A 15,809-nucleotide genomic window follows, 5' to 3' on the forward strand; every position below is an offset into this window, starting at 1 on the left:
TGCTTCATATCGCATGCATGTAGTATGGCTTCAATAATCTCCCTATCCTACAAAACCAGTACGTACAAGCTGAATTATCTCTACAATCCGGCCATCTTAATCGCTGCTTCTTCTTTTGTTTTTGTTGCTTTGCTTCTCTCCATGTTCTTGATTTTTCAGCACCTCAGATCTTACACCAATCCCGCGGTCACTACTCATTCTCATTGTTAATTGCTCTTCTCTTCGAGTACTAGGTTGTTCATTCCATATATCCCTAGAATATAATCCCAGATTTTATTTTCTTGGGTTTTTTCAGGAACAAAAATGGATTGTTGCCGTCATCTTCATGGTCCCTGTCTATGCTACTGACTCAGTAATTTGCAATTTTTCTCTGTTAGTTTAATACAATACCGATGATTACATGATATATATGAAAGATCTTTGATTACACAGATCACAAGTCCTGTCTGTTATATAAATTCTTGGTGATATTTTCCCCAGATTTTATCTTTGTGGAACTCCAAGCTCTCTCTTGCCTGTGACATTCTGAGAAATCTATATGAAGCCTTTGCACTCTATTCCTTTGGCACTTACTTGGTCGCATGCCTTGGTGAGCAGATCAAAACACTCATCTTTCTGCATCCTTACATGAAATATTAAATTTGGAATACTACTTAGCATACTACAACCTTAGCCACAATTTGTGAAATCATTAAAAAACAAAAAGAGAATCAGCCTTATACCTTCGGTCATTACCTGAATGCCTGCACTAGGTAAACCCGGCCTTGTGACTACGGCCTTCAAATAACAGTCTGATCAATTTGGCTAGCCAGAACCTTACTGGTTCTAGGAAGGAGTACATTCTAGTTAGTTATATTGTATCAAGCTGTTACTGCAAATTAATGGGGTAGTGAACTTATGGTAGGGGGTGAAAGGAAAGCTGTCGAATTACTTGAAGAAGAATCAAGAAAACAGACTAGGCAGCCATTGCTTGGTGGGGAAGGGAAACCTAAGACAAAGCAAACAACAACATTCTACAACTTCATGTTCCACCCTTGTGCTGTTGGAGAGCGTATGCTTACAATAGAGAAATTTGGTCTTGTACAGTATGTAAGAAAGCAACTATGATTCCTTCCTTCCCTTTGTTGGATGCTACTAGCTAGGATATGATGCTCACTAATTTCTTTCTTTAGATGATTTTGAAGACTCTTTGTGCACTCTTAACACTGGTACTGGAGCTATTAGGCGTATATGGGGATGGCGAGTTTAAGTGGTACTACGGGTATGCTAGTATGCACCATTTTCTGCTTTATAGTTTTAGCTACAAAGTTAACTTTGATCTGCAAAATAAGGGTGTTTGTCTAAGACTGCAATTTTCCTTCATCTTCTTATATGGTCTATCTGAAAAATAAGGGTGTTTCTCCTTTACACATACCTGAATGTATTTCAATTCTCTCAGGTACCCCTATATTGCAGCAGTTCTGTTCTTCAGCCAGATGTGGGCTCTGTACTGTCTGGTGCAGTTTTATAATGTAACTCATCAGAGACTTCGGGCAATCAAACCGCTCGCCAAGTTTATTAGCTTCAAAGCTATCGTTTTTGCAACGTGGTGGCAAGATGTGGGCATTGCCTTAGCGTGCTATTGTGGTGTGCTATCCAGGGAAGGAAAATTCCAGACTAAGTTGCAGGACTTTCTGATATGCATAGAGGTGGTATCCAGTCTCTCTGTTTCTTGTGAAGTATAAGTGGCATTCATGTTGCTTTGAGATGATTATATGACTCCTTTTCATTGTTTCCACAGATGGCCATTGCTGCCATTGCTCACCTCTTTGTTTTCTCAGCCAAGCCTTATCGTCTCTTGCCATCGCCTGCGTATGGGAAGATCACAACTCAAAAAACAAAAACAAAAACAAAAACGTCAGTAGATGTTGAAGATAAGAAAAAGGCAGCTGTTGTTGAGAAAACAGAAACCGAGGTCGAGGCGCCAGGGACTAGTGTGAAAAAAAGTGTTCAGGACATTGTTGTTGGAGGTGGTCAACAAGTAAGATCCTTCTTCTTCCAGCCTCAGCATCCATTATACAAACATTGAAGAAAAGAAACAAAACAGTCTTCTTTCTCCAAAACATTTGGCTTACATTCTATTGAAACATCTGTCACAGGTGGTTGAGGATGTTGTGTTGACAATTAACCAGGCAATTGGACCAGTGGAGAAGGGCATGACAAAGATCCAAGAAAAATTCCACCAAATATCAGTGTCTTCTGATGAAAAGTAAAGCTCGAGGGGACAGAAAAGCGCCTAACAAGAGAAGGGAGTCAAGCTGACAAAAGACATTTTTCATTAAACTATTAACAAAATTTCCAGGTTCTATGATACAATAATCTTACATCTCATATGTATTATACTGTCCTTATCCCTCATCTCCGGAACAGCATAGTTCACAGCAACTAAAACAACCTAAACAAGCTAGTGAGCCAAGCAACTGGGTCATGAGAATTGAACACTGGTCATTCATCTTGGAACATGTCTGAATGCAGCACATGCAGCAGAGTTTCTCACAGAGCATGCTGCAACAGCTAGATGCTGCCTTCACAAACAATTCTGCTGCATCGGGTTTTGATTCGACTGAACCAGGACGGGTGTTTTCAGCCGTGGCAGTAAGGTTGCCGAAACCCAGTCCAAGATTTTGGAGTACTATAATCTTTTGCTGTTTAGGTTCTTCCAGATTTTGTGGATCATGAACCTGATATCATTTGGGGCTTTGGTTAAAAGCGGTTTGAATCAGGTATAACCCAAAAAAAAAAAAAAAAAAAATCTTTCCAGTATATTTTGTTTCCTTCCTGTTATTTATTGGAAATTTTGGTACCTTCTTTGTCTTGGTTGAGTCTATGGTTCCTTTTGTTCTCTCGGTCCCTATAACTGTCATGCGAGTATACTCAGAAGCAACAGCATTTTGTACACTCATTTTTGCTATCTGCAAATGAAGGAAATGGCTTAATCAATGATACTGGGAAATGGGCGCCAGTGAAGGGCCAAGTTCAGTTGGGCAGAGGCTTGAAAGGTCAAGTTCAGGCGTTCAGCACCTTGCGTTTCGAAAATGTGGCAGTATAAGGAAATAAAATTGCGCCTTCGCTACGAGCTATAACTTTTGGCATGGTAGTAAGAGCTTGATCCTAACAGATCACAATATAATAGAGTTGTGAGAACTGTTTACCTTCTCCTCAAGCTTCTTATTTTCAGTAAGCCATGCCTGGGCTGTGAGGATATCAATTTGATGCTTTGGCAGTACCTGTGAAACATTACATTAGTATATCATTGAATGATGTCTTGAACCTGTGCATGTACATTTCATACTCCAAACTCTCTCTGAGGATATCAATCTGTAAAGTAAACCTCTTACCTTATCAAGAGGTATGTCCTTAGTTTCTTGCACCTTCAGGTCTACAGAGAAATTGCTCAAGTCTGCAAGGATACCTCTAGCTTCAAGGTTCTTGGGAAATAATCCGTTGTATCTGCCTGATAGAACCAGTGGGCTTCCTGATGAAAGGTCTGGGATTTGATATGGATATACCTATCATGTAAAATTTTTAAAGCTCCTTTATTATACACATAAATCATATCTGCTGCATAGAAGCCCCATATGGAAAAGTATAATAGCTTTCTCCCTTGCTCTCTCAAGTTAATTCTGTTAAATACCCTATTGCAAAAAAGTTCATAGTAGAATTACCATTGCCTAAACTACAATCCTCTCTAGAAGTTAGAGTACTAAACAAACAGGCTGTATTTGTAATTGTACCTCAAAGTCCTCAACGTGAAGAGTTTCAAAGTCGATGCAAATGTTTGCAAGAATGATGGATGATGCGGTGGCAAATAGGTTTTGCATTCGAGCTTCAATTGAATCTGAACAAACACAAATCAGCAAAATATGCATCAAATTCATGTTATAATAACTGGACATTACATGGCTTTTGCATAAGATAAGCATAGAGAACATATCAATTGCAGAACTCAAGAACTCACCAACATCATAAGCTGCATCATAAAAGCCACGACCCAACATTGCAAGCATGCGGAGGAAATAATGGTTACAGAACCGCCCTGAAAATTTTCAAGTGACCAACCAACATCAAACTACTGGAACAACAAAAGAACAAGTAAATGACAAGTCAGAAAGATAGCAATTTTCTCCTTGTATGTTTATACAATACATACCAATGCCAAATGTGCAAACTCGAGGGCTAATTGTCCTATTTTTTGTTTGATGACTCTTGAGGACATCACAGATGTGTCTTTCATCTTCAGCAGCCCCATCAGTGATAAGGAAAATAAGAGGAATTGCTTTGCTTGTTGTATTAGAAAACATCTCAAGGGCCTGAACAAGTGAAAGAATTTCTGTTGAGAGTCTGTTCTAATGGCATTTACATAAATACTAGCAGCACTCATGCATTGAAGACTAATATACGTTAATAATAGATTGATAGTGCACCAGATAACAAACCTGATTTAGTGGATTCAAAATATTTGTACCACCACCAGCAACAAAATTCATGTGAATCCACTGAGTTGCATTTTCAATGGCTTCCTTTGTTGCCAATTCAAGGGATGATGAAAACCGATAAGTTTGATCATTAAATGCTATTATACTAAATGCATCTTGAGAGTCAAGCTTCGATAGTGCAGCAAAGAGTGCACTTTTGGTATCCTCAAGAGGCTGTCCTCTCATGCTCCCACTTATGTCAACAACAAATACCACTTCCTTCCTGAACACCTGTCAAGCCATATAAGAAATTTAAATTAGGGGACCACACCTCCCGATTGTCATAAAACAGAGAGCAGGTAATACAATGACAAAGAAACGAAAATGACCATAAGTGAACTTCCATAAAATTCAGTACTGCAAGTGATCATCATTCTTTTAATATACAAGTAATTAATTTAATCACAAAAGAATTGCACCAAGCTGGTTGCTCAAGACTTTACAAAATGTTTGCAAAACAGAAGTTATGTATGTAAATAAGATACATTCTTCTATATCAGCAGCATACTCTTCTTTACCCCAAAATTTGCAAGTCACAGGCACTTGCATTTCAATCCATTCACAGAGGTTGCAAAAAATTTGCAAGCATTTTCCTCTTAGCAGAGTAAGCCCATGGAAAGCATAACCTCCCTAATAACAGGCTTCTAACTCCACATGCAGTATAAGTAAAAAAAAAAAATCATTTTGTTGTAATAGGCCTTTGCTTAGAAGAGATACAAGTAAATTCCAAAACAAAGGGCTAACCAACCATTTTACGCTGCTCAATTCCAGGAAAAAGATAGCAGCAGAACATTTCTCTTTGGTCAATGTCAAGAGCTGATGGAGATTGTAAAAGCACACCACCAAAGGTTTGGCTTGATGAAATCTGAACACATGAAGAGGCAAGGGTATCATATAATAGGCAGAATCATCAAACTACAGAAAACTAGAAACTTGAAAAGCGACTTCTCTTTTGGAGGATAATTTGGTAACATCAGTAAATTTTATAGGAATGATCATTATTTTTTACTATTACTCTTGATAGAAGATTGAGAAACAAATGCAGATAGGGTTGTACCGAGTAAGTAAAAACAAAGTCATTACTGGACCAATTGATAACATCTGCTTCATACAAGTAGCCCAACCTCCCAGCTTGTCGTCTTAGTTCCTGCACACCATCACAGACTATGATCACACTCCTTTTCAAAACTTCAATCAGAAATTATGTATAAAAGCAGCACCTTTAGAGGATGACTAGTTGTTCTGCACAAAACTTGTGTCCCTAAACCACAATTAACATTCAATTTTATCTTTTCTCTTTTCGAGATTTTCTTGGCAGCAGGAGTGACATATTCCGGGAAACTGAATGGAATCTTCAGGCTGAATTCCCCGTCATAATAGGATAACTTCTGAGACCAGCTGATAGTGACTAATAGATTGGTTCCCCCGTCAATCTGAAAAGGGAATTTCACATAATATTGTTAAAATGAACAGATTAAACTTCTACTAATACAAATCTTTCAAGTATTAATTACCTGAGGTATTTTGACTGTAAAGATATGAGGCTTCAAATAGCTTCCGTCCTCTACTTGTGTGGCCTTTTCGGATTCTGTTTTGTCATCAATCGCAACCAGTTGAGTACGGTAAAGTCCCCTGGGTACCTCAACCTCGACACTTTGAATTGAACCCTAGTAGCAAAATTTTTCCAGTTGAGAACAAAAATGAAGTGTTAATCATCGGTGATTCACCAAACCTAAACAGGGGAACCATTTAGTATTCACAATTCACCTGTTCGCCCATCGGAATCGCGATACGGCAATCGCAGAACTTGCTCCCCTTGACGCAGTGCACGCGCCACGATCCAGTGAAGGTGAGGAAGGCGGTGTCGAGATAACAATCGGCGTCGAGAGAAGAGGAGTTCATCTGGAGCGGAATCAGAGCGGGAGGATCGCATCTGCCGTGCACGTGAGGCTGGTAGCTAGGAATGTCCGGGTTATCGACGATGGCCGGATTCTCGATCACGGCGTATAGCATTGGAGCCGTGGGAAGATAGGAGTGAGTAGCCTTCTCCATAGCGGACATGGGCCTAGGCGGCGCCACCGCCCGGTCTTTCCCTAAGTATACTCGCCTCGACAGCCGGAGGCCGTCCTCCACTGCTCTCGCGAACTCTTCCGCCATGGATTAACAAAGATGAAAGAAAGGGGAAATTTTTATTATTCTTTCAACTGTTTTCTTGTTTTTTTTTTTTTTTGAACAATGTGGTGCAAATGGACTGTTTTCTTGTTGTTGTTCTTCTTGTTGTTGTGAACGTTAGAATAGTAGAGTGAGTGGATTTGGATTCATAAAAAGTATCCGTTGTTTAAAACGGACAGCTGTTGGTATCCTGACGCGTAAGTTACCGGGTGCCGGCAAAATTCAGAATACTTCCACAACTTTGGTCACACCCACTTTGTTTTGGTTGTTTTTTTTTTTTAACAATTTGGTTAATTTTTAATAGGAAAATGGCTAAATAGGCCTACAAAGTTTAATTATAAAGTTAATTAGGCTTTTAAACTTTTAAAAATTGCAATTAAATTTATAAACATGTTATTTTGAAACACTAAAACTCAAAAATTGATAACCTGTAATTACAGGTTACTTAGGATTTGGATGGCATTTCTTACACTTTTTGGCAATAATCATCGGTGACCGGTGTATTTGGAAGAGTTGACCAACCTGATCGCCTCCTCCAAACGTGACCAGCGATCGTCCAATTGCCGGTGATTATAGCTGAAAAATGTTAAAAGGGCTGCCGAAACTCTAAGTAACTTGTAATTACGGATTACCAATCAATTTCTAGGCTTCAATGCTTCTAAATAACATGTTTATGAATTTAATTAAAATTAATCACCTATTTAACCATTTTCTTAATTTTAATATCCACTGAGCGTTTTCAAAAAAATATATATATATCCACTGAGCAGGGGCAAGGTTGACAATTCATATCAACCAAGAGGGGTAGGGAAGGGATAATATAAAAGTATGAAACATTGTTTCTTTTTTCTCCATATCTATGTCCTAGTCTCCTTAATTTAAAATAGTAATTAAAAAAAAAAAAAGAATACAGTAAATCAGTCGATTAGCATTTACCTTTTCAATTTCTGCAAATTCATGCAAGTTGAAGCCACTAGAAATGTTAAATTTTGTTCCAGAACTCATTTGCCTTATTTTCATAGTTTGCAGGCAGCTAGCTACTTTCTGTCAACCAGTAAGCCATTGATTTGTCTGCTTGTTTGATGATGCTCTTGAAAGATATGCCATTCTTTGTTTCTTCGTGTAATTTTACTGTTTTAATTTAATTTAATTTAATGTAGAAGATGTTTGATGTTCCTGAAGTTAAAGTAGTTATCATCATTTATGTATATTGTTCTTGATGTAGTTTTGTGGCTTTTGCATATGTTTAAGAAACTGGGTTTTGAAGATTTGCTATACTGTATCTGTAGATGGCCAAGATGGGAAATTTTTGTGATGATTTGCTGTTAGTTTCTTTCTGTAGATAGGCGACTTGTAGTAGTTTGTGAGTAGTTTTAATTATTTTTGCTCTTTTTATGTTAAATACTGTGAGAATTTGTAAATGGTACCCTAAAATTGCAGACTTTAGTCGGTCTAAAGGGCAAATAGCTGGTCACTTTTGAGTGAGTGACGAGAAAACCCGCAGTCACTACCCGAGGTGTGCATTGGGTAAATCTTGTCTCGTGAAAGAACTACAAGGAAGTAAACCAGTCTAAGTTGTCCATAGCTGACCGGCTAAAACCAAAAAGAAGGCTAATAGGGCGCTCCTGTTGGAAGTCGAAATTGACACTTTTGGCAAGCTGTATGAGTGCATAAGGCTGCCAGTCTGCTCTAGAAAGAATGGCCTCGTCTTCTTCACAGTCGGGACTAGACATTGATGTCAGAATCAAGGCTGGTGAGTTAGTTTGCTGTAATGTGATTGTGCATCACTTGAACTTTGCAAATACTAGTTCATGTTGTTTTGGCAGAGGAAGTCAAGGCAGGGAAGGATATGAATTTCTACTTGCCCCTTTATAAAGCTGCTATTAGGGGTGATTGGGAAGGTGCAAGGAGGTTCTTTGATTGCGATCCAGATGCAGTCACAGCAAAGATCACCAAGGATTCGGAGACAGTCCTCCATGTAGCAGTTGCTCGAAGCAAGGCGATTTATTTTATAAGTAAGCTACTGGAGGTGATGCCTTCTGATGCATTACGTATGACAAATAGATTTCACGAGACAGCTCTTCATTTTGCTGCTAAATTCGGTAATGTTGAGGCAGCAAAGCTGTTAGTGTCCCGAGATCCTGGTCTGCCTTCTATTTGGAATGATTCAAATTGTTTGCCTCTACATTCAGCTGCTCTCTTTGGCCACAAAGTGATGGTTATATATTTATTAACTGTTACTGGAGAACATGTGAGACCTAGTCCGTTTGCTGATGAGCCCGGGATCACTCTTATGATGCTTCTTGTGCATTCCGGATTTTATGGTGAGCAATAAATTTTCACTTCATTCATGATTCCCCTTGGTAGAGCAAGTAATACTTTAGATGGCTTTATTTCTCTCCGTACTTTTATACCATGTCTATTTGCATTCACAGACGTGGCACTGGATCTGCTTCTGCGACATCCCCAGTTGGCTTCAACTGTATCACCCGGTGGGAATACTTCATTGAGCATTATTGCTAAAAAACCTTCTTCATTTCCAAGTGGAAGTTGCTTAAATTTCTGGCAAAAGCTTATATACTCCTGTGAGATTCTTGAAACCTTGAACTTCACCCTTAGCAATCTGAATTTTGCCTTGTTCTGCAAAATTGTCAATTCGTGACTAGTTATCTTTGTTGAGTGGCATCTTTTGTATTCTTAAGGTTCCCCATCTTTGTTTACTATAGTATTATCAAAGAATGAATGATCTCTATGCTAAAGGAACCCCGGTTTATATATTCAAAGGTGTTCCACTGAAGATGGAGCAGTACTCTAGCCACCCAACCTCGAAAGGCAGTCAACCATCAACCAAACAACCTGGCAAACACATGAATGCACGTTGGCAAGTCCATAAACCGTTTTTTAGTTTAGCTACTAAACCAAAGCAGCAAAGCTTATTCTTCTGGAATATGCAATTCTAATCATTTTTATGTTTATAATTTATTCTTATTTATGCACTAATAATAGCCTGATAGTTCTGGTTTCATCTTCAGCATGCCAAAACTTACATTCATGTTCTGGGAAGTCATTGAAGGAATAGGTATACTGCAATTTACCCTTTCTCATTCCAGTTTTTCTTTAAAGTTATTTTATGCATGAGAAGATTCTTATTGCAGTGCCTCTTGTTAAGTCTTTGTATGACGAAAAACTGATGCACTGCCAAGCAATGGAACTTGTCAGATCGTTATGTACTGAAGTCATACACACGAATAACATGAAGTCTGCCTTGATATATAAACCGGCTATTATTTTGGGAGCCACTTTAGGCATTTATGAGATTGTAGAAGAGATTTTAAAGGCATTCCCCAGCGCAATCTGGTCGTTGGACAGGGAGCACCATGATTTGTTCCAAATAGCAGTGATGAACAGACGTGAAAATATATTCAATCTCTTGCGTGAACTGGGTGAGCATACACATTTGGTGACTCAAAACATTGACACGAATGATAATACTATCTTACATTTGGCTGGAAAGTTGGCACCTCCCCACCGGCTTAATCTTGTCACGGGTGCAGCTTTGCAGATGCAACGCGAGTTACAATGGTACAAGGTAATTGGCTTCGTTTATTAGGCCTATTCCATGGTAACATTTTGGTCAAGATCAGATATTTGTCATTCACCATTTGAGCAAGCCATTCTCTGGAATATATATTTAATATTTGGAATCTCTATAGATTAGGCTGTCTTAGGGATTTAGGTAGGTAGGCATATGGAAACTTGTTTCCTTTTTCGTAGTCTTCTAGCACCTATTTATAGGGCTTTGTATTCTCTTTTCTATATGACAGCATATTCAGAAATCCTCTCTTTACTTTCATAACACTCTTTATATTACAGAATTTTTTCCTGTACAGGAAGTGGAGAAGTTTGTAACTCCGGGATACAAAGTGAAGGAGAATTCTAGTGGAAAAACGCCTGCAATGGTGTTTACTGAGGAGCACAAAGGCTTGATTGCAGAAGGGGAACAATGGTTCAAAGACACGGCAAATTCATGCACAGTGGTCGCGGTCCTCATTGCAACTGTAGTTTTTGCTGCAGCCATAACCGTGCCAGGTGGTAGCAATGGCAACAATGGATACCCGATCTTTAACAGCGAGACGCCATTTACAATCTTTGCCATTTCAAACACCCTTTCTCTGTTTTCTTCTACGACTTCAGTGTTGATGTTCTTGTTGATTCTCAACACGCGATTTGCAGAAGCAGATTTTCTCCACTCCTTGCCAAATAAGTTGATCCTTGGCCTTGTTAACTTATTCCTCTCCATAATGTTCATGATGGTAGCCTTTAGTTCTGCGATTTATATGGTCTTTGGGCATAAGAAGTCTTGGATTATTCTGCCACTTGCATTTGCCTGTCTTCCAGTGGGCTTGTTTGCATCATTGCAACTTCCCCTCCTTGTAGAGATGATCAAATCAACATATGGCCCGGGCATTTTCTACAAGCAACAGAGATCTTATTTCTGGACTGTGACAAAATGAAGGCCTATGGTGTGTTACTTCATAAGATAGACATATACTTCAGTGGGAGCGGCCTATTGGCCTTCTTGAGTTATTGGTTTGAGCCGGTCTGCTAAGAGTAATCTAAGTTGGTTTACCTCTTTTGATCTTTTGTCGGCTATGGTCACAATGCGAGGTTTATCCCATGCATACTTTCGGGTAATAGCTACGGATTTTTCTTGTCATCCCAAAAAAGAATTCTTGTACATTAGTAGTCTTTTGTCTCTTTCTCTTGACTATTCTTTGTTGTACATTAGGTATAGTTTGCACTATTATGTAAACAGTACTACAAAGGCTTTTAAAACTGAGATCATAATATTCTATTGCTCCTTTTTAAGTCTTGGAAAAGAATGAATAAAGTCCTCTCAACCTACTTAGTTCCCGCTGCTAGCATACTTAAAGAATTTGAATGGTTCTAGGACAACAATGAATATTTTGAGAGAAGACGAACATGAAAAAATTTATTGCAACTCTGCAATAGCATCCAAGTTATTCACTTTCCAAGTTAAACACTCAAGGCCAAAGTTGGTTCAGATATATAAAGAACAAAAGAAAATTCTCAGAAATTTTAGTTCAAGACCTTCTTCATCATGTTTTTCTCGGTAAGAAAGAAAAGACAAGGGAAATTAATTTGAACCCACAGAGAAGAAAATTTTGCACCAACAAAATTTGACAAGACAATTGTTTTTTGACAAATTGATACTCATAGTACAAAATGGGGACCTCAATTAAAGACTTTATGGCTAAGAGAATGGGCATATCTCTTCCATTAATTTCCAAGAGATAAGGCCAACTTATCTCTGAATTGTAAAGGATGAGATAAGATTCTCTCTTATCTTCATCTCTTTATAACATCATGTAAATATGTAACATGTGTAATAGTAGTTGATGGGATAAGATTTCCTCTTATCTTTTATCCCTATAGATATTAGACAGATGTAATAAATATCATAGAATCTTCTACTTGTCTAAATATGTAAGTGATGTTCTCTCCGAAAAACAAACAACATCAACAATATAATGAAAACCTTTTTGTTCATACACTTTAAATTCTCACACTAAATTTCTTTCTTCCAACTTCTTCAAATTGCTACTAAGAGGTATGATTCTAACTTAATCTTGACGTAAATCCTGTTTGAGCCGAAGCAATCCATGTAGTCTAGAAACCTTCGGGAAACAAGTACCAAGAAAGGGAAAAAAGTACCAAAAAAGGTTCATAGATATTGTTAGGATTGTAAATGGAGAATATCCGGTGGTAGGTTAGGGATGAAAAGGTGAGGATTTTAGATAAAATATGATTAAATAGTAAGTATAAGAACTATCATGAACTCATTAGGGCATCTTTATCTGTGATTTTTCCTTGGATCATGTCAGAAGAAAAAATTAAAGTTAATTTTTTACAGATGTGAGGCATGGGTTTTTGTTTGTTTTTCATCCTTGCAAGTTGAAGTTATTAATGGGCCCTACATTAACATTTAATGGCAGCAAAGAGATAGAAAACTCTGTGTAAAAGGTACGCAGCACGCCTAGCTGGCGCGTGCAGCTGGTGCGTGATTGCTTTGCATTGCAGTCAAACTGCTCAGCTTTGCAGTAGTTTCAATTTTTTTTTATTCCTTTTTTTTCTCTTTTTTATTTTTATCTATTTTTTCTCGCATTCTCTTTCATAATCACACTTAGACCTCCTCATTAGATTAGTTTTTTTGCACACATATTTAACGCACACATATTTAAGCTCCACCTAGAATAGAAGGGAAGCAATAAGAAAAAGAAAAACAAGAAAGAAAGAATCAAAAACGAAATGTCAGAAGAGAGAGAGAATTGCATTTTGCTGCTTGCTTTTTCCGGTGGGACCCACGAAATGTCATAAAAAAACTCAACCTCCTGCAAGGTATGTTTCTATTCTCTCTATTCTCTCTCTTTTATCTACCTCACCCATTTTTTCTTAAAATTTGGTCCAAAAGTTACCAATGGGGAGGGCCTTACAAAAACTCCTCAAAAACCACAAAAAAAACCCACTAATATGGATGCTCTTAGAAGAAAAATCATATTTGACAATAGTAAAAAGAAGAGCAAGGAGTAAAGTTTCAAACTTGTTTTTGAAAAAGTATAATTTGAAAAAAAATTGATAAAACGCTTTTGAGAAAAATAAAATTTTGAAATATTTAAAATGGATAAGAAACTTATTCAATATTATTTAGGAAGCAATGAAAATTTTCAAGTTGAAAAAAATTTTGAAAATAATTTCACAACATTTTATTTGGATTAAAACTCAAAAGAGGGAAAATTTCTTGAATATACTATAGATATACCAAAATTTAATGAAAAAATTTATCATCTACTCAAGAGATTTCTTTCCCAGACCTGGTAAAACAAATTATCAAATATCTAAAATTTTCCACTCCAAGAAAAATTCACATTAGAAAAATTAAAAGACTCTTGTAGTCTTGTTGCATGTTTTGATTTTATTAGAGGAAAAAGAAGAAATGAACAAAAACTGAGGTCTACTTTTTGTTCTAATTAGTCAGAGCATGTGAGTTCAGTTGTGGGAATTCACATAGTCCAATCAATGGAGAAATGAAGCAATGCCATCAAAGTTTGAAATCACAACTTCCACTATACAAACAAAAGTTTTACAAGAAAGGATCAAGAAGTCAACCCAAGTACAAAAGGCCATTCTTTGGATGAAACTTCAATGTTCAGCAATCAGATATTACAGATCCAAACAAAAGTCTATATTTAGGCATAAAGAATATACCCTGAAAGCCTAAGCTGCTTTTTGGTTTCTTTCTTGCATGTGAAACCATACTATAATGGCTACTAGCAGGCTTCATTAAGCTAAAAGAGGAGGCGATCACTGCGCTTACCAAAAATCCCGGGGCAGTAAGTGGAAGTTATCATATCCTTTAGAAGGGGATATTGCAACGTCACGAACAAAGTCACGGGTAGACATGCCAATCCGGCCACTGGTACGAGAGTCCATGCCTTCTTTTCCCCAAATACGAGGTAGATAGTGGCACTGAAAGCTACCATCATTGATGTTATGGAGAGAAACAGCATAGTAAGGCCTATTATTAGCCTCCTCGGGAGGGAGTACAGAAAATCGTTTTCTGCATAGCGTGCAGTGAGGATGGACAGGAACATCAGCAGAGAAGCTGTAGATGAAAACAAGGAAAGGGCATCAAAAATAGCAAAGATAGTAAACGCCGTGTTTTTGTGGAAAATGGGGAAGCCACTATCGCTGTTGTTGCCCCCGGGTACTGTAATTGATGCTGCAAATCCTATCGTTGCAATGAGAGTTGCAGACACTGTACAAGAATTCGCGGTGTCTTTCATCCATTTCTCCCCTTCTTTAACCAAATCTTTGTGTTCCACCGAGAATTCTACTGCTGGCGTTCTCCCATTGGAGTTTCTAGCGTCTTTGGAGTCAGGAAGCACGTATTTCTCGACTTCCTGCAAATAAGATGCTCAGAGATTGACAAGACACACTAATTTAAAATACCAATGCTTATTGTTGAAATTGAGGGATTGAAAGACATGGCAGGTGGAGAATAACAACTACCCGCCAGTTAGGTGGAAGCAAAGTATGTTAGAAAACCAGAGAATAATAGAATGTATGAATATATTATAATGAAAGAGTACAATAGGTTGTTCTCTATGTCTCTATATATACTAAACTAGATACCAAATCTATCCTGATACCAAATCTATCCTAATAGGAACAGGAAACTAAGTCACCATATGCCTACCTACCTAAATCCCTAAAGACTGCCTAATCTATAGAGATTCCATATATTATATCTATATTCCATAACACTTATAATTACCTTGTACCACTGTAACTCTCTTTGCATCTGCAGAGCTGCACCAGAAACAAGACTAAGTCGAGCCGGAGGTGCTCGTTTGCCAGCCAGATGCAAAATGTTATTCCTCTTTACGTCTCGAAGCTGTGTGGCTAACTGTTTGTGCTCACTCATCTGGTACAGGATGTTAAAGATGTTCTCTCGGCGATTTTCAACTGCCAGTAGGAATATGTTATGCCCCTCTTGGTTCCTTGACCAAATTGCCGGGGGGAATGATTCCAGAATCTCCTCAACAAGTTCACTAATTCCTGAAACTGCAGCCAAAAGGATTGGACCGTCAAATATTGATGCAGCTGATGAGTAATCTAGTCCTGCAACTTCGGCACACAAACGCTTGATGAGTTGAAGAGTCTGCCTATGCATCAATCGGGTGTCCCTTACACTTTTAAAGTATGGCACTGCAATTGAAATTCGAATCAGTTATTATACGTCTTAATGCAAGTCCCACGTGCCCGTAGATGATTAAATTTCATTTCATACCTAACCATTCAATGAATTCCCAAGTTGCTTCATGGCATTTCTTGCACACTGCCATACAGATTGAAGATTAAGATGTACCAAACTACTATATATAATAGGATAGCCCCCCCCCCCCCCCCCCCCCCCCCCCCCCCCCCCCCCCCCCCCCCCCCCCCCCCCCCCCCCCCCCCCCCCCCCCCCCCCCCCCCCCCCCCCCCCCCCCCCCCCCCCCCCCCCCCCCCCCCCCCCCCCCCCCCCCCCCCCCCCCCCCC

At 38.6% G+C, this 15,809-nt stretch overlaps 4 protein-coding genes and 1 long non-coding RNA gene across 7 annotated transcripts in view; 3 read left to right on the forward strand and 2 right to left on the reverse strand.

Moving 5' to 3' along the window:
* Positions 1 to 24: 24 nt before the first annotated feature.
* On the forward strand, positions 25 to 2,252 carry LOC116023655 (protein LAZ1 homolog 2). The gene is made up of 8 exons (XM_031264654.1): positions 25 to 186; positions 296 to 352; positions 481 to 589; positions 905 to 1,089; positions 1,173 to 1,261; positions 1,439 to 1,688; positions 1,781 to 2,020; positions 2,139 to 2,252. Exons 1-8 carry the CDS (start codon positions 25 to 27, stop codon positions 2,250 to 2,252), a joined length of 1,206 nt encoding a protein of 401 aa, XP_031120514.1.
* LOC116021651 (inter-alpha-trypsin inhibitor heavy chain H3) lies at positions 1,116 to 6,791 on the reverse strand. Its single transcript, XM_031262108.1, has 14 exons — positions 6,282 to 6,791; positions 6,029 to 6,181; positions 5,735 to 5,947; positions 5,572 to 5,661; positions 5,263 to 5,379; positions 4,476 to 4,745; positions 4,190 to 4,349; positions 3,998 to 4,075; positions 3,774 to 3,877; positions 3,378 to 3,548; positions 3,192 to 3,266; positions 2,844 to 2,951; positions 1,415 to 2,720; positions 1,116 to 1,319 (listed from the first exon to the last, which is right to left on the reverse strand). The coding sequence occupies exons 1-13, from the start codon at positions 6,669 to 6,671 to the stop codon at positions 2,388 to 2,390; spliced, it is 2,262 nt and encodes a 753-aa protein (XP_031117968.1). The 5' UTR covers positions 6,672 to 6,791; the 3' UTR covers positions 1,116 to 1,319; positions 1,415 to 2,387.
* A 778-nt stretch (positions 6,792 to 7,569) lies between these two features.
* Positions 7,570 to 11,566, forward strand: LOC116022867 (protein ACCELERATED CELL DEATH 6-like). Its single transcript, XM_031263755.1, has 8 exons — positions 7,570 to 7,740; positions 8,127 to 8,439; positions 8,513 to 9,010; positions 9,122 to 9,271; positions 9,471 to 9,567; positions 9,719 to 9,765; positions 9,842 to 10,275; positions 10,577 to 11,566. Exons 2-8 carry the CDS (start codon positions 8,385 to 8,387, stop codon positions 11,198 to 11,200), a joined length of 1,905 nt encoding a protein of 634 aa, XP_031119615.1. The 5' UTR covers positions 7,570 to 7,740; positions 8,127 to 8,384; the 3' UTR covers positions 11,201 to 11,566.
* Positions 11,567 to 12,210: 644 nt separating this feature from the next.
* LOC116023006 lies at positions 12,211 to 14,054 on the forward strand. Its single transcript, XR_004099339.1, has 2 exons — positions 12,211 to 13,106; positions 13,740 to 14,054. It is a non-coding gene; the product is annotated as an uncharacterized LOC116023006 (long non-coding RNA).
* Positions 13,813 to 15,809, reverse strand: part of LOC116023005 (protein ACCELERATED CELL DEATH 6-like) — a 5,635-nt gene continuing 3,638 nt past the window's right edge. For all 3 annotated transcript variants that reach the window (XM_031263939.1, XM_031263937.1, XM_031263938.1), the window contains exons 5-7: positions 15,559 to 15,606; positions 15,043 to 15,476; positions 13,813 to 14,668 (exon numbers count right to left, since the gene is read on the reverse strand). In XM_031263939.1, the coding sequence (XP_031119799.1) occupies positions 14,054 to 14,668; positions 15,043 to 15,476; positions 15,559 to 15,606 (1,097 nt within the window). In that variant the 3' untranslated portion in view covers positions 13,813 to 14,053. The remainder of the gene's footprint in view (positions 14,669 to 15,042; positions 15,477 to 15,558; positions 15,607 to 15,809) is intronic.

This window comes from Ipomoea triloba, chromosome 6, assembly GCF_003576645.1.
Source record: "Ipomoea triloba cultivar NCNSP0323 chromosome 6, ASM357664v1".
NCBI classification, from domain to species: Eukaryota; Viridiplantae; Streptophyta; class Magnoliopsida; order Solanales; family Convolvulaceae; genus Ipomoea; species Ipomoea triloba.